General features: G+C 35.2%; 2 protein-coding genes across 3 annotated transcripts; one reads left to right on the top strand and one right to left on the bottom strand.

The window, feature by feature from the left end:
- Window positions 1–1,051: 1,051 nt before the first annotated feature.
- On the bottom strand, window positions 1,052–6,928 carry LOC108984420 (probable DEAD-box ATP-dependent RNA helicase 48). The gene is made up of 10 exons (XM_018956374.2): window positions 5,777–6,928; window positions 5,346–5,452; window positions 4,644–4,699; window positions 4,333–4,557; window positions 3,953–4,159; window positions 3,766–3,852; window positions 3,392–3,487; window positions 3,051–3,266; window positions 2,209–2,391; window positions 1,052–1,652 (listed from the first exon to the last, which is right to left on the bottom strand). The coding sequence occupies exons 1-10, from the start codon at window positions 6,814–6,816 to the stop codon at window positions 1,422–1,424; spliced, it is 2,448 nt and encodes an 815-aa protein (XP_018811919.1). The 5' UTR covers window positions 6,817–6,928; the 3' UTR covers window positions 1,052–1,421.
- Window positions 6,929–8,442: 1,514 nt separating this feature from the next.
- LOC108984419 lies at window positions 8,443–15,389 on the top strand. 2 transcript variants are annotated; one of them, XM_035687024.1, is made up of 6 exons: window positions 8,443–8,637; window positions 9,430–9,570; window positions 9,664–9,765; window positions 10,449–10,574; window positions 14,852–14,947; window positions 15,093–15,383. In XM_035687024.1, exons 1-6 carry the CDS (start codon window positions 8,554–8,556, stop codon window positions 15,270–15,272), a joined length of 729 nt encoding a protein of 242 aa, XP_035542917.1. In that variant the 5' UTR covers window positions 8,443–8,553; the 3' UTR covers window positions 15,273–15,383. The 2 variants fall into 2 exon arrangements, with proteins under 2 accessions (XP_035542917.1, XP_035542918.1); XM_035687025.1 differs by lacking the exon at window positions 9,430–9,570 and having other exon boundaries at window positions 15,093–15,389.
- Window positions 15,390–18,454: the final 3,065 nt, after the last annotated feature.

Here is an 18,454-nt window from a genome sequence, read left to right on the forward strand (position 1 = left end):
GCCACTGGCAATCTTGAATAGTTTATTTGCCACTTATTCACTCATACTATCTTTCAAGTTTCAACACTGATGTATTCATTTTTGGCCTTGTTGAAAGACAGTCAGCAGCTGGCCCTAGTTGATAATTCTTGTTTAACATTATTATCACTAAGCATTGTGATTCACGAAGTCAATTCAAAAGTCATAGGGTCTTTTTCTTTGATCATCTGAAAGGATAGCAGATGCGTATGATTTTGTCAGTTAACCAATTTTATAAAGCATTGTATAACTTGAAGGAATTCAGAGGACTTTCCTGGAGCCTTCAGAGTCAATATTTGGGATTATATTTGAATTTGTGATAAGAAATTTCTTTGATGTCAAAAACGTATGAATACAAGCAATTGAATAATGGGGGAATATGCAATTTTCCCACCAATTTCTTGAGCATGAACATGCGGAAATGGTTTTCCTTAATCTCCGAGCAGATAATATTGACAAGTTATCATCCTGAAGAATTCAAGAATTGTAAAACACTTCAGATGCGTGTGAAATTTAATGGGAAAGATTTTGCTTCCCTAGCTACCAAACTTTCTATTTTTAAATTGCATCCCAAATGATAAAAAATAACAATTTGATACCCGCTACTAATTTTTTCAAAAGTTCTACTATGAATAGTCACTTTTGCATTCTCTTTCCACGTTCCACTGATATGATTTGTCAAAACAGTTATTTTATATTAAAAAAAAATGATGCAACCAATCATATTAATAGAATGCGCAAGTGAATATGCAAAAATGACTGCACATAGAATTTTTATTTTTTTAATTTGTACCCCATTGTTTATCTCCCAAATTAAATGTTGACAAAACCCTAATTAAATACCCCAAGACACCGTTTAGATAATGAAAGTGTTTCATTTTATTTTATCTAATCATTACAATTTTTTCAAATTCTCACACATAATATAATAAATAATTCAACTTTCAACTTTTATCTCAACTCACTATCCAAACAAGTCCTAAATCTACTTAAACAAAATATCACAAAAACAATTAAAAACTAAAGCGAATTGAATTGATTGAATTACATATTCGGTAGAGCCCCCACTCTCGCTTTAAAATTTAAAAAAAAAAAAAAAAAAAAAAATCTAGTAAGCATGGTCTACTCTACGACTTCATAAGATACAGCAATAAGTGGCTATTGAAGGCCGGTTGTGCAGGAGACTAGAATGACATAAGAAACCTAAAGTGGCATCAAAACAAAACTATGCCACATAATCTTACACCATGTTGCCTCCAAGTATTTACATAAAGAATATTGGTTTTGATATGTACTTTGAGCTTTGCCTTCTTTTTGTCAAGGGGAATTACAACCAAAATATGGAGGGCACCTGCTTCCAATTGTTCATCGGCACTTGTAGATTAGAAAACAGAAAGAAGAATCTACTTCTTAATGTGGATGCCAGGGATACCTTTCAACCCCATTTTAAGAGCCGTCTTACGGAAGAGCGCCGGAGGCTTCTGTAAACCGATTGACTGAGAATACTGGTTGGCTAATTCCGCAAGAGTAGTTTTGTCCCTGCCAATTTCCCTGATCGAATTATAATAGCCAAGCCAAGCATGATATGCTGCATCTTTGACACTACCATCAATCTTTGCCAATGAATCTTCCATCTGCAAGTGTAAATAGATCCAGGGAATTACAATTAGGAGACCTGCAAAGGACTGAAAACCTATAAACTTGCAATGCACACTTCACGAACATCATAGAAGTGAATCAGAGACAATCAATTGAAATCGAAACAGAACGTATAAGTCTAAGGTACTGCTTTACAGAGCAGCATCTCTGCACATTCCACAAACATATTCTGTGCACCTTGTCAAATTCATAACTTAAACTATAATAGCCATTCACAGTGCCCATCTATTCCGGAAATCTGAAGTGCAGCAGGGATTTTAAGAATATTGAAATTGCTGGACAATGAGTTTTGATAACTTTTGTTGTTATTATATTTTATAATTAGCATCATAGGACAGTGATAGGATGACAAGATTCAAAGAACTTTTCAGCATTTAAACTTCAGGTACTACATTGCCATTTACAAGGATTTTTTTTTAATAATTACATTTCAGTCTTATAAACTATACAGTTTAGCTCACATCCAGCATGCAAATATAAGTTATACAACCATGAGAGACGCAACTTAGCAATGTGGAGTTGGACACTAACCTTTAGCTTTATCTCCGGATCTATATATGGTAAAGGAACTTTCTCAAGAGGCAGATCTTTAATTTCATCCAAGAAATAATCTTCCCATGGTGCGAGCAACAGTATGCATTCCCCTTCTTTGCCTTCTCGTCCAGTTCTGCCAAGCCGATGTATATACTGCTCCCGGTCAGAAGGAATTCCTACCTGGTAATAATAAGTCTTTCAAATTTAGCTCAACTCACTAGAGGGTAATGCAAACAAAGTAAAGAAGAATCTAATAATTACAGGCTATTTGGCATTTACTTCAACATTAAATGACAGTGAACATCTATAATTTTTCACCGAAAAGTGTAGCAAATCCATCCAGATTTCATTACAAATAACCACAGCATCTGATTTCTGCTTTCCATAAAAGATGGATTGGGGCATTTAATCATTTAGAGTCCATGGGCTTCTAATAGAAGTAAATTTGAATATGATGGGTCCCTATAGATTCTAAATTTGAGCAATCAACTGCCTAAATTACACTATTAGTTTCAATGTTCTTCCGCAGTTAAAATTTCTCCGAAGGTTACCACATGTTAATTTCTACTTGACTCATAAAAAATGTCAATTTCTACTTATAAAAAAAATTCCACATGCTTTTCAAATGATTACAGGACAATCCAAAATAAATAAATAAATAAGCATGCGATCATGTGATAGTATGACAAACACGAGTTTTAAGGTTAAATGTGCCAAAATTATGGACTTATAAAAAAAATATATAACAGAAATTAAGGAAGTTTTAATAGCGGGGGATACTGCAACCAATTACATAGTTTAGAGTTAAATGTTCAAATCCAAAAAAGCTTTATGGATACCTGAATGACCAAAGTAACATCAGGGTAATTCATTCCACGTGCTGAAACATCAGATGTGACAAGAATCAATCTTTTTGATTCCCTGAATTCTTCGGAAATGCGAGTACGGTAAAGCTGAGGCTTTCTAGAATGTATCTCCCTTACACTCATTCGCATTTCCCGGAGAAGTAGATATATGAGTGATGTTACCATCCCAGTTGTACAAAAGACAATAACCTGAATGCAAGTAAAAAAAATTTTGGCCTCCAGGATTCCATTAAAAATGAAAAGCTGACTCTAGAAATCTTCTTTTGATAAGAAACTCTACTAATCCTTTTTCAACTAGTGACTGCAAATCTGACCTTGTATTCAGGTGATTGAGAGATATGTTCCTTCAGAAGATGGTGCAAAATTTGAAAATGTAATTCATGTGAAGCAACAATACAAGATTGCTTAACCTGCAGTTAGCAAACCAAACCACAGAAAGCATTAAATTTGTAGCTTCCCATGTCAAACTTGGAGACAACCATAATATCCATTATTCTTAACTATGAAAAAATAAATAAAAAATGTTCATGACTCTAATAAAACTAAAATGAACATCAAGACAAACAGTTCTAACAATGGAGCAGAACTGTGTAAAGTATGCAAGTCATCAGCTTAAAGTTTGGAGTAGAAGTTCAAGAGAAACAGTAACTTTCTCATTTCTGATACCCAAGTTAAAACTACAACATACCTTAGAAGGAGTTTCTACACAACCCAGGCCTATTGTATCAATATAAGCATGTTCTCTTTTCAAAACAAGTTGAGATATCCGGCGAACCTGCATAATCATTATCCAAAACATAATATTTTTAGCTGTTTCACATAGCAAAAAATAAAATGGTTTTACAACTTGAAATGAAAGGTTAAGAAAATGTAACCTCTTTTGGGATGGTTGCAGAAAACAGCAAGGACTGTCTCTGACGAGGCAAACAATCAATAATTTTCTCCACATCCTTCCTAAATCCAAGGTCTAGTAAGTAATCAGCTTCATCAAGTACAAGCATCTTCAATCTCATTAAGCGTGCAGACAAGCCAGACCTATTTTCGATGTGATCCAGCAACCTACCAGGAGTTGCAACTATTATCTGCCAGAAGTTCATTAGAAGAATTTTGAAAAAGGAAACCATTATCTTCCTGCATCAATACTGTAACAGATGAAAATGGTAGCATTTGGTTGTTGGTATATTAGCTATCCACTTTCTTAGTAATCACATGCTCCAAAAGCACAAAATTTAACATGCAGAACACATTAGCAAACCTGGCATGGATATGATTCTAAGCGTTTCTGGTCATCTTTGAAACGTGTACCTCCAACTAGTGTTTGCACACTTATGCCATCATGGTACTTTAGCATAACATTTGCTTCTGCAGCAATCTGACTCGCAAGTTCCCTTGTAGGGCAGAGAATAAGAACATAAATTGGAGGCACCCGATGAATGGTGTTGTCACTCATAGCCTTTAGAACTGCTTCAATGGTAGGAAGCTGTTTTTGTTTAACAACAGCATTTGAAGGAAAGAACAAAATATATTACATGCTAATTCAGAAGAGATAAAGATAGACTTTAGTACCAAAAAAGCTGCACTTTTGCCTGTACCGGCTTTAGCTTTGACCAAGGCATCCTTGCCTGCACCCACAGTAGGAAGGAAACCATCAATTATAATCTTGATTCTTGTTAATAATGAAGACAACAAACATCTTTAAGCAATCAGAATCAAACTGGAGCTACACCAATTATAACACTTCCTCATGGAATTAGTGATCAAGTAGGACAATTCATCAACTAAATATAAACGAACCATCTTAAAGGTAAATGCATCAAGAATAACATATTGACAATGATACACACATGGTCATGACACAGCAGCAAACCCATGTATATCATTCATTTACCAATTTTATATGTAAGGCTTCAGACTCATGCCTCAGAATTTAATCTCAACATCTTAAGTACCAAGGAAGTCACTTTCCTCATTCCAATCTGGCGGTGGTAACATCCATATCTCACTCACATCTTCAAAGGTGAAGGTAACTAACACATACTTGAACATTTTTTACTGCAAATTTAGCAGTTGAATGACACCACTCATCAATGCCTATTAATGCTAAACTACTTTACTGAATGAAAAACTCAAGTTCTCAGATAATAATAATAAAGAGTTTATTATCAACAATATATGCTACATAATCAACACGACTAAAGAATTGGGAAGGTAAACATAAAAAATGGATGCTAATTACAACCAACATGGCCAAAGAAACAGCTAGCATACCCTCAAGGCAAACAGATAGAGTAGCTTCCTGTACCCGTGTCATTTGAACATACCCAGCAGCATTGAGTGCCTTGACTGTCCTTGGAGATATACCACACTCATCAAATCTGGACAGAGAAAAAAAAACACACGTGTTAGCACAGAGAAGTTCCTCCATTCAAAAACCTTTATATCTATACAAATCGTACCTATCAAAACCAAACTTTTATACGCCAAGGAATAGCAAATACAAACAGATATACGAAATTGTAATCTCATAATTTATAAAGTTTTTCATATCATAAAGACCAAGTGACCACAAATTATGCAGTTGCAAATGATCAACGAGTATTCCGTTGACATATTTTTTTCACCGACATTCGCTTAGCAATCGAACAAAGCATGCCAAGTACCAACAATCCCAATCCTCTAGCTAAAAGCACTTTGCATACCTTTTCTGAGTAAGAATTGATGCCTCCTCACCCTTCTCCCTTCCATTCTCAATCAAACCCTTCTTGCTTAGTTCATGCCTTATCAACTCAACCTGCCCCGAAAAATCACTCTCCTCCTCCAACGACCGCAGCGGCACTCTTTTAGTAATCTTCATATCATACTTCCCGAGAGACGCACTGCTCCCCACCTTCCTCACTCCCCTCCCACCTCTCATTCTCTCTTTCTCATCCTCCAAGTCCTCCTTTCCATCCACACTAAGTTTCCCCCAACTCGAATTTCCCGAAAAATACTTAGAAGACTCTCCCTCAAAATCCGAACCCGGCTCGTCGTCTCTCGGAGAGCTATCGTCTCTAAAGAACCTTTTCCTTTGGCCCACAAGTTTCGCCAATTTTTTGGCAAAGGGTTTCGCGGGCTCCCTTACTGGACCGTAATCCGAGTCGTCATCGTCGCTTTCCGAGCTCTCATTCCGCCGAAACCGCCTCCGGCTTTGCACAGAATAGTTCCTTGTATTCACGTAGCGGCCGTTAGAATTTGTCAAATTCACATTTTCCCGCCCTTCCGATATCAACTTCCTCAAATCGATCGGAGGTCTGACTGATCCTCTCCCCCCGTTCGCTCGGATATACCCTAACCGTTCGTTCGTCCCCCGCGTCGGTGGACATTTCAACGGGCCGTCGTCTTCGTTCCACAAATCTTCGGCTCCATCTTTCATAAAGCGATTGGCTAGGGCTTTAATGTGGTCGGTGGGGCTCATCGGACCGTGACAGTTGGATGGGTCCGGGTTTATAGATGGGTCGGGCTTGCCGGCGAGTTTGGCCCGGATTTGGGAGCGGACTCGGGCATGGAAGAGCTGCTTTTCTTGCTCGAGGAGTCGCTTCTCTTTCTCTTTGGCCCGTTTCTCATGCATGCGCTTCCATTGCCACTTGTTGACGCCGCCGGGGAAGGTCCGGGGCCCGCCGCCCATTGGCCGGGTGAAGATGAAAGTGCAGAGAAGCTTTGATAAGGTTCTGGGACGTTCTAGAAGGATCGAATAGGACATTTGGTTTTGAGCTAAATGAGGCTCGAATTGAGACGCAGAGAGAACAAATTAAGACAGAGCGAGGGAGATAGATTGAGGTACAGGGTTTAGGTTTAAGGTAGAAGGAGGAAGGAGATGGGTTAGGGTTTAAGATAGGCGTATATGGGCCCAAATGGGCCTTGAGTTTGTAACTTTTTTAAGACGAGTGGCTCTACAGCCGCACAGCACCCGACAGTGATTTTTTTTTTTTTTCATGTATTTTTTAATTTTTTTTATAATATTTTTTTAATTATTAAGTAAAAAAAAAAAAACTGGTGGAAGATACGTAAGAGTAGATTTCTCTTTTAAGACTGACTTCATGACGCAACGACATTTGCCGTTATGCCCGACTCTCGCTAGAAGATAGATTTAACTTCAAATCGAATTTGGACGGTGAATGTATTTTATTTTATTTTATTATTATAATTATTTTAAATTTTATATAAAATATAATAAATAATTTAATTTCTTAAATTTTTAAAATAATAATAAAAATAAATAAATAATATTTTAATAATATTTTAATAATATTTTATTCAATTTTAATCTCACTTTAACTCATTATTTAAACACTATTTAAATAAAAAATTGAATTATTCTACTAGAAATTTCTATACTATATATCTATTAAGAAAAAATATATATAATAAAAAATATATAATTATAATAACTCTAAAATTGTATTTAATATTGTTAAAAATAATAAAATTTTACATATAAATCTTATGTTTATCCACTTGCAACTGTACATACTATAAAAAATTAGAAAAACATGAGATTCAGTAAATTACGGGAAAAACCTTCTTTTAATAGGCTCGAATATTTTTTTGAAGAGCCGTGCTACACCCTTGCTCGAGGACGGCTACCGACAAGGATATTTGATCTTTTTTATTTTTTTATACTCATAAATATTTTTTTAAAAATATAATATTATTAAAAGATATTTTTTTAATTATTAAATTAAAAAATAAATTGTATCGGATCCATCCACGAGATGTATCCTCGGTGAGTTTAGATTTTCTCTTTTTTAGAAGCAAATGCACCAATACTTGTAAGACAATTGTGGTTAACTTAGGGCAATTTTAGAGGTGAGATAAAATATAAAATTTTCATCTCATCTTATTATTATATATTTTTTAAATTTTTATATAAAATATAATAAATAATTTAATTTTTTTAAATTTCAATTCAATTTTTTTAAAATTTTAATATAATAATAATATTAAAATATAATATTTTAAACACTAAAACAAAACATAATATTCTCATCTCTCTCCAAACCTGTTCTTATTCATGCAAGTACTAAAGAGACGGAATCTTCTTTAAAAGTCGGTTTGGATTTAAAAAATATTTGATGTCATCTTATTTTATTTTATTATTATAATTTTTTAAAATTTTTATATAAAATATAATAAATAATTTATTTTTTTTAATTTTTAAAATAAAATAATATTAAAAAATATTTTAAAAATATTTTATTTAATATTTAATTTTTATGTAAAATCAATTAATGTAATCCAAACTCTTAATCTAATAATTCCCCTAACAACACGTGGCCTCAGACGCATTGCGTTGCGTCCATATACACATTATTTCACTTCTCTTCTTTCACTATTCTCAAAGCGAAAGCTCAAACCTCTCGGAGACACTAGAGAGAGAGAGCAAGTCGGAGAAGTATCGCGTTCCGGCGACTTCTCACCTTAGAGAGATTGCGGCGAAATGGTGGCGCATAACTCGCCGGACTGGCTTCCCTCCGGCTGGACCGTCCAATTCAAAGTGCAAAAAACCGGTCGTAAAATTAGGGTAATATCGAACATTCGAGCTTAATTTTTACGTTTTCTTTAGGGGTTGGTGATGTTTAATTGTTCTAGTTTGCACCTCTTGTATCTGGATCTTACAGCTGAATTTGAACACGACGATGTTAATTGCTAAATGATTGATCTCTTTGATCAAATATGTGTGCTTATTATCTCCGTTACCCCTAATGTTACTTTTATAACGGTATGGGTCACGACGCTTTGTTTAGTTAATTCAAGTTTTTTCGGTTAGCTGCATATCAGGGCGAAGCCGGTAATTTTATTTTGGGTGCCGGTTATAATCTTTAATTGAATATGCAAGTGCATGTGCAAAAGTATATAGAAAAAATATGAATTTTAATATTTAATTCAGATATAAAAAATCAATTATACTAGTTGAATTCGATACTTGGTTAATGAGTAAAAGTAATTAGCCTCATGTTTAATTTAAAGAGCAATGCACAAAGCTAATATAATTAACAGGTGTGCAAACAGTAAAAACTTTAAACTTGATTATACATGTAAAAAAACAAAAGAAAAATCATTCGTGAAGAAAAGAGATATTTTACAAAATTCATAAGTACCCTAATTCCAGTATTTTTAATTAGCAAGTGCATAATTTAAAGGACTTCGTAAGATTTTTTTTTATAATTACACTATAACTCAGCATTGGCTAGATTGGGATCAGTTATTGCAGATATTTGAAATTACAAACCTTAGAACCGACTACTTAGAAAAAGAAATGTTTTGGTCGTAGGGCTGCTCTGATGCTTATGATATTTTTTTCCTGCTCTTGTAGTTTTACACAAATTTGCAAACTGGACAGAAGTTCTTTTCCAAAGATGATGTTATCCACTATTTAAAAGTTAGCAGTGAAGGTACAAAGCATCTGCCAAGTGATAGGCACATTAAAAGGCAATCTAGAAACAATTCTAAACCAGTATGTGTGATGTTGGATTATCCTACACTTCTATGGTTTAGACTTCCCATATTTATACCTACCTTCCATATGATCATGTTTGGTTTTTGACAGCTTGCACAAGAAACAAATGAACGTCCTGAATGGTTACCTAAAGGTTGGACTGTGGTGGTAAAAGTTCGAAACAGTGGTTCACGGATTGGATCAAAGTATAAGGTATAATATATATTTGTTAGGTGGTCTTTTTGCAAATATACTGTATATGATTTTACAAACCCCTTGGCATATTAATGCTGGTTCAGCTGGGGAATGTCTGGTTTGCTACTAGTTAATCACGATTTAGCTGTTACTCTGGAGTGCATGACAATGATTTTCTGGGAATTTTTATTTTTAATGTCATCTATCTTTGCTTTGTTGTATATCACTGGTGGTTGATTTTTTTCCTTGTATTATTATCTTTATTCTTGTTTATAATGTGAACTTCCACTGTGCTGTTAATCATGAATTAGCCATAACTTTGGAGTGGCTACTTATTTTTTTTATAGTAACTCTGGAGTGGCTAGTTGGCATAGCATGTGCCATAGGGTGCAAGTGTTCGGTGTTCCCTTTTTGCATATATGTTAAGTGATTGATATCTATACATATTGGTAACAGTCGTGAGGTATATTCCTATTTGGGTCAAATTTAATATGTTTATTTATTTATTTTCCATATTTTTTCTCTATAGTTCATGAAAAATTTGAAAGATAATGCCTAAATTAGTCTCTCAGTAAAACTTTTTCCCCTTTCTAAATACTAAAGTTAATTATTCTGAATATTTCGGTCCCTTTGTTCTTGTATTTTGCCTTCCAACAGTAATGAATTTCTCAAGTTTTTATGCTGCTATATTCTTGTTGCAGTGTTACATCGATCCGTTGAATGGATATAGATTCTATTCCAAGCCACAGGTGTTTCAATATCTCAAAACAGTAAAGTGTGGTAGCTGGACATTCAAAAAGAGTAAAACCGATGTTGACATGCCTTTGGTGAGCGAAATTTTTTCCTGTAAATATTCTTATGCTTTAAATTCTCTGTCCTTCTTTAGGTATTGTTTTCTTCGTTTGCTGGCTATCTACCAAAATACATGCATCAATAACAATGATTTTCCAGATTTGGAAGTTTTTGTCTACTTTAAGTAGTTTTAAGGCGTTTTTCTTTGGTGGCCTTATTGTTGTTGTCATCATCGTTGTCTAGTAAAAGATCAGAACATTTGTGAATAAAAACTGTAATATTAACAAAAACGCATTATTACCTTTTTTTTATCGGTAAGCAAATTTTTATTGATCAAAAGAGTACACAAGAGCCCAAGTATACGGGACATATACAAGAGCAACGCCTGAGCGTGCTAGTTTAGTGATACAAGGAATTCACGAAAATCGATTACAATCGACTAATGGAGTAAAGTTCTAAAAAATAAGTTTCTAAGCTCATCCATTGACCGCTCTTGATATTTTTTTTATAAGTAAGAAAATTTATTGATCTTCAAAATTAGGCATAGCCCAAGTACACAGGTGGTATACAAGAGAGAAATACCATCCTATGAGCAGAAAAAGAAGCATACAAGTCATTAAAATTAACCCCCTCTAATACAATAGCCTTAGCCCAAAGTAAAAAAGATTGAAAAAATAAGTTTCTAATCCCCACCCCATTCCCCCCCCAATGAGCATACTCTATTTTCAAAACATCTTCCATTCCTCTCATTTCATATACACCACATGAGACATAGGGGTACCATCTTCCAAACATTTGCTACTTGACGATTTTCCCGTGTTCCGCACCAACAAGCCAAAAGATCCGCCACCCTCTTTGGCATCACCCAAGCAATGTCTAGCCTTGATCTTCAAAGCTTCTTTCATTCCTCTCCCTCCAAATGCACCGTCATAGGCATATTGGGACTATCTTCCACATTGATGCAATTTGATAGTTGCCCCAAATGCCTCTCAAATAAGCAAGTAGGTCACTTACCCTTCTAGGCATCGCCCAAGCTAGTCCCAACCGAGTAAAAACTTCATTCCACAAAGGCATGACAATCTCACAATGAAGTAGTAGATGGTCAACGGACTCTCCGCTCTTCTTGCACATACAACACCAATCCATGACTATGATTTGACGTTTCCTCAAGTTGTCTAGAGTGAGGATCTTCTCCAAAGAAGCCGCTCATACAAAAAATGCTGCCTTTAGAGGTGCCTTTGTCTTTCAAATGCTTTTCCGTGGGAATGGATTTGTGTTGCGCTTGGTCATGGCTTGGTGAAAGGAGCGGACTATGAATATCCCCTTTCTCATAGGGGCACCAAAAAATCTCAGTCTTCCACTAAAACGCAACGCAAAGACGCATTAATACTAAAAAGAATAGCCACCCAAAAATTTACGAAGCGAGTCTGTAACATGTATTTAAGATCTTAAGAAACAAGCCAGGCAGCAGCAAACAAAGGAAAATATAATCCACTTCCAGATTAAACTTCAAGGCACAAATATCTTACAAGGAAGAGAAAATATAGTTCTCGTATGAGCTTCCACTATATTTTTCTTTTCATCACATCAAACGTCATCCACTAATTGTAAGCCACCTCCATATTATTTCTGCATACGTTGACTAGTTCGCAATGAAAAATATGATCCTTGACTCCAGCAAATATTGAGATTATATTTTTGTATTTTCCTGTTGATGTCTTGCCACCTAGATGCTACTGGACTCTGGTTTATGTTTAAAGCTGATTTGTAAAGTCGTCTGGAATCTGTTTTCCCCTTGCATCCTAACAATCACCAATTTGATGTTCACCAAGTGTTTTCCAGGATCCTCTCACCTTTGCAGCCTGAAGCTTCATATTGCAATGTGAAAGAAATTGTAATGATGACACCAAAAGCAATCCCAGAAAACGTGTTTTTTGTTATATGTTTGCAACACCCTGTCCCTCTAGGGTTGTAAAGTTAGAGGAACCAAATGCTACTAACCTTAAAACATACATTATTTGTGCCATGTATAAAAGATTCCATACATTTAGAAAATCACCAAATGCTTTGTTTAAAAGACATGTCTCGAAAATAGACATTTATTCCATAGCACTTATTAAAAAAAATAATCTATCATATGCTACGCATTGCGGATACGTAAAACATTTAAATGTAAAGATAAAGTCAGAATCCTCTCTCAAAGTCTCAAGCCTCATTGTTAATGTCACCCTCCTGGACAACATCCTCGCCCTTAGCATCCTCAAAACCTTCCTCCTTTGGGGTGGTAAAAAATTAAAAACAACTAAAATGAGTCAAATACTCAGTAAGAACCACCCAGTAAATATAATATATAAACATAGGGTTTTCAATTAAAAATCATTGTTCTTTAAGAAAAACTTACCTTTAAGCATGCATAAAATATTTGTCTCACGGTATGAAGAAAATAAAATATTTTCTTTCTCAACCTCAATCATTAATCATTTGTTACCTTAACCTTATCCTTAGTAGCCGTTTACACACTGCTAACCCTCATGTGTTAGGGTTAGCAACCCTTGCGATCAATGGTTCTTCTCGAAGCGACCGGATAAGAACTGAACCTCAGGAATGGGCCATCACTAGGTGCACTGCCAGTGATGCATTTCGATGTTGCCATCTGTCCCAACCTCCAAGTGCCGTCCTCTTCCTCATATGACCAGTTCATTAACCTCATCGAACAAATGCAATTATTCATTTTCTTTTCTTTAACCTTGCCTTACCTTTCATTCTTTAAAATAAATAGTCACACTATATATTCAGTCACGCAATCAGTAATGCAGTTCGAAAACCATGTAACATCTTTCATCGTAAAAAGGGGCTATCAATGAAGGGCTTAATACGTACATATATACCTTTCAAAACATTGACCACATATATACATTTAAAAAAAAAAGACTATAAATTACCATAAAGCGATGTGTAGAAGAACATTATCATAGTCACTTACCTCGGTCCTTGTGCAATTTAAGCTAATCTTATGTTTCTCTAATCTTTAAACTGAACCAAGGGCAGGAAAGTGTGTTTAACATGCAGTATCCTAGGGCTTGGTTTTACCAGAAAATATAAGAGAACTTTGTGGCCTTGGACGGGCCTTAATTGGGGCTCATCCAATGGTAGGTAGGCTCTTATATGGGGTCCATAAATAGAGTTTGGAGGGTGTAGAGTCCAAGGGGTGTGGTAGTCCAGGTGTTGTGGGTTTAGTCAAGTGTTTGAATGTGATTTGGAATCATAGTTGCCCTAGGAGTTGTGATTGGAGTAGGAATAGGTGACTTGGAGTAGAACTAGACTTGTGCTTGCAACTAGAAGTATAGTGCAAGTATGTTTCGGGCATAAGATATGTGGGCTCACTTCTATGGGCTATATGGGTTTGGCAAGGATAATACTTGGCTTTTTCATCATTACATGGGCTTGGTGGGTTTGGGCCTAACGGGTTTGGTTGGTTTCTAAATCTTCCTAAATTTAATCCTCCATAACAAGGGTCTAATCCTAGGTACCCAATAATTAACCTCAAGGAAAGAACACTGGCTTAAGTGCCAATGCCAAATTTTAGATCTAACCCTAGTTTACTCTCTATAAATAGAAACCCCAATCATGGTGTAAACCCTAACTTTACTAAAATATAAACCTCAAAAGTCTGGGATGTTACAATGTTAGTTTCAATATCAGATCATTAATCTTAAAGTCTATCCTGCCAATACTCTAAATAATGTTATTGCCAAATACTCGTTAACTACTTATCACTGCCAGAACCTTTATGCGGTGGAGATCTTACGACAACACATCTAACCTTTCTTAATGATCACCAGTGACTAAAAACTCGTCGTGTATTTTATGCAACCAAATAGAGTCTATTTCTTCTATTTCTATGAATTTACAGTAAAAGAAAAGAACCAGAAAAAGATCTGTTAAAAAAAAAGAAGGAAAAGTTAGTAGATGGTGGGTACTTAGTAAATATTTAAAAACGTTGCCGATCGAACTTCAATTTTGGGCACAAAACGTTTCCCAGAATATTCTTTTTCAGCCTTACATTAATTCCTTAACTTAAATCAGAATTGACCTGTTGTATCCAAACTAAAAAGGGGCATTGTTTCTCGTCCTTGGACAAGAGATGGCAGTCATTAACGCCCCAGTAGTAAGAAATGTTTGTAGTATATACTGAAACATAACTTCAGTATATTATGGAACAAAAAAGGGTTTGGTATTGTATTCATATGGATTTATGCCAGTACTATTGGTTAATCTGAAATGCATCTCTAATAGTTCAAGTATTATCTAGGCTGTGGTTGAGAAACAAATGGTGGAGGATTTACCGGCAGGGTGGACAAAGGAAATCAAGATTAGGCAGAATGCATATGGAATTAGAAGGGACCCGGTATGGAATTTCTTATGCTCACATTTGGTCCAATCTAGCTTTAACAGCACTTTCAACTAGGTGCATTTATTTAATGAGTTTTGTACTAACGTTTTCCAAGCCTTAGCACATTGTTTAAATTTTGATTTATTCCTACTTGCCACAGTTTTACAAGGATCCAGAAAATGGATATTTGTTCCGCTCCAAAAAGGATGCTTTGCGCTATTTGGAAACCGGAGAGATTAGTAGATATACATTTAAACCAAAGGAAAGTTGCATCAACAATGAAGAATTGATTAACAGTGAAATCTCAGTAAGTCTGCACCTTGCTTGGTGCTTCAGATAATGAGTTCTATGTTGTGCTGTTTTCAGCTATATCATTCGCTTTGTCTTCCTCGTTTTATTGTGGTCACTAAACATGCGAAAAAACCAAAATTTTGGGCTTATGGGATTTATGAATTTAGTAAGATATCAATATGTTTTTTTTTATGTAAAGAAAATTCAACAATAAGTAAGATATCAATATTAGTCTGCTTGGGCAATGCGTACTCTTCTTTTAGTTTTAATAAAAATGGCATAATACATCATTTGTTGCTTCAAATACTGTATATAATAATAACTAATTAGGCCATAAAATGAATTAATCTGCTCATGAGAAGCTCAAGCTTACCTCCCTAACATGCTTGTTTTGAGCTCATTCATTTCCAAACAAACCAAGCTCAAGCTCGAATTTGAAGTTTGATTACCCAGCAAACTAAGCTTGATTAAGCCCATACTCATCTCAATTTTGTTTGCAAATACCAAAGATAACACTTACCATATTTAACATGTATAAATTAATTTCTCTTACTGTATTTGATCAAACTTATTACTATTGAAAATGAATAAATTAGGGAAAATATAGTTTGGTGTCTAGCATGCACTAACTGGGTAGAAATATGGGTTTTGACCTTCTTAGATTTACCTATGTACTTCCAATGTACTTGGTTAGCACCCTTTTGTGCTGTTAATCAAATTCAGTATTGTTACTTGTAAAACAAATATAGGTTTTTCATTTTATATATATTTTTTATAAGTAAGAATATTTATTGATCCTCACAATTAGGGCAAAGCCCATGTACACAAGTGGTATACAAGAGGGAAGTACCTAATTATAGCCTACGAACTAGAAAAAGAGGCATAAAAATTATTAAAGTTGACCCCCCTCTAATACAATAGCCTTGGCCCAAAGTAACAAAGAATGGAAAAATAAGTCTCTAATCCCCTTCCCCCCAACAGTGAGTGTTCTCTATTTTCAAAACAGTGTCCATTCCTCTCATTCCATATGCACCACATAAGACATAATGGCACCAACTTCCAAACAACTGCTACTTGACGATTACACTCCAACAAGCCTAATAAAGATCTCATCCCATAAAGCCTTCACCACATCACAATGTAGAAGAAAAGCACCAATCCATAATAAAAATACCATGCTTCCTCAACTTATCAATGGTCAAAATTTTCTCGTGAGAGGCCAGCCAACCGAAAAAAAACAACTTTTAGAGGCACTTTACTTTTCCAAATGCGCTTCCAAGGAAAAATGGTAGATGAATGGGATGACCCACAATTGTATAAGGATCTGACTGAGAAATTTTTGTTCCCGGGGTGGATCCACCACTTTCCAATTTCAATGCATACATGCTGAAAAAATCAGAAATATCCCCCACTTCCCAATCTTGAATAGCTCTGATGAATCTCACATTCCACTGCACCAGGCCATGCAAAGTGTCCATGTATTCAGCTATAAAAGTTTCCTAATTCAATGTAATTCAGAAAAGAGAAGGGAAAGCCTCCTTTAAAGCAATATCTCCGCACCAAACATTGAACCAGAATCTGACCCTGGTTCCTCGACCCACCACAAATCGGAAATTATGAATGAAATCCTCCCAACCCCCTTCCTAATAAATTTTCATACTCCCACACCATACACTCCTCGCACTTCATTTGAGTTCCAACCTCCCCAAATGCTCCCAAATTTAGCATCAGCAACAATCCTCCATAAAGCGTCTCTTTCTTGATGGCACCGCCACAACCATTTTTCAAGTAATGCCTTATTAAAAATACTTAGCTTTCTTATCCCCAAACCTCCACAATATAGGGGGTACAAATCTCGTCCCATTTGAACAAATGGAACTTCTTCTCATCCCCCAAACTTCCACACAAGAAAGCGCGAAAGATCTTTTCCATTCTATTAACCGCACCAGCAGGTATCGGGAATAAAGATAGAAAATACGTAGGGAGATTAGATAACGTACTCTTAATTAAAGTGATTCTTCCCCCTTTAGACAGATACATTCTTTTCCAACCAGCCAATCTATTCTCAATCTTTTAAACACCATCCCATATTACCTTGGATTTATGAGGGGGCCCCAATAGAAGACCAAGGTACTTCATACGCAAAGACGACGCCTTACAACCCAAGATTTCAGCCAAGTCTCCAATATGATTTACCAAGCCAACCGAAACCAATTTAGATTTAGACAAATTCACCTTAAGGCCAGAAACAACTTCAAAGCAAAGCAAAAGAGCTCTCAATGAACGGATCTAATTAGGTTCCAGCTCACAGAGAATTAAAGTATCGGCAGCAAAGAGAAGGTGAGATACATTGATGCTCCTAGATGAAGAACCAACCACGAAAAAAAAAAACAAAAAAGACCCATCCACCATTGCCTCCAACATTATGCTCAACACATCCATAACTAGGGCTGAAAGTTGGTCAGTCCGGACCGGAGAAACCAACCGGACCGACTGGTTTGGTCTGGACCGAGATTGAGACCGGTCGGTCTCAGTCTATGAAATAGAAGACCGAAAATTTTCGTTCCGGTCCCAGGGTGGGGTTTTTCCACCCCGGACCGGACCGGTCTGACCGAATAGTAAAAAAATATATATATTTATATAATAATTGTATAATTAATTATGTAATTTTCATCTAACCTAGTACCATTTACAATATAAAATTTTAAATATGTAAATTGTAATTTCAAATTAATATTAATGTAATTAACTAATGTATGATATAAATATCAATTAACTAACCTATCATCAATTAACCATTCACTAATTACTAACATCTACATCTAATTAAAGTTCTTATTATTAGATAAATTTTTGTAAAATACCTAATACAATTATTTATTAATCATATACAAAATGTAAAAACTAAAAAGTTTAATATATTGACAATTATCATAATACATTGACATACTCTAAGTTAGTAACAAATTAACAATTAACATCATCAATATAATTATAATTAATTATTTTTTTAATGAGTTAGTTACACAATCCACATTAATAATTCACTTAATTTTAATTTAGTAATTTAAATAATTTTTTTATTAATTTATTTGGAAAAATAAAAATAAAAAAATAATTGGGCCGGACCGAACGGACCAGACCGGACTGGACTGATAGCTACCAGTTCGGGGTCCGGTCGATGTTTGGTCTGGTCTGGTCCGGGGAAAATAACAAAAATTTCGATCCATC

Source organism: Juglans regia, chromosome 2 (genome assembly GCF_001411555.2).
Source record: "Juglans regia cultivar Chandler chromosome 2, Walnut 2.0, whole genome shotgun sequence".
In the NCBI taxonomy this organism is placed as follows: domain Eukaryota; kingdom Viridiplantae; phylum Streptophyta; class Magnoliopsida; order Fagales; family Juglandaceae; genus Juglans; species Juglans regia.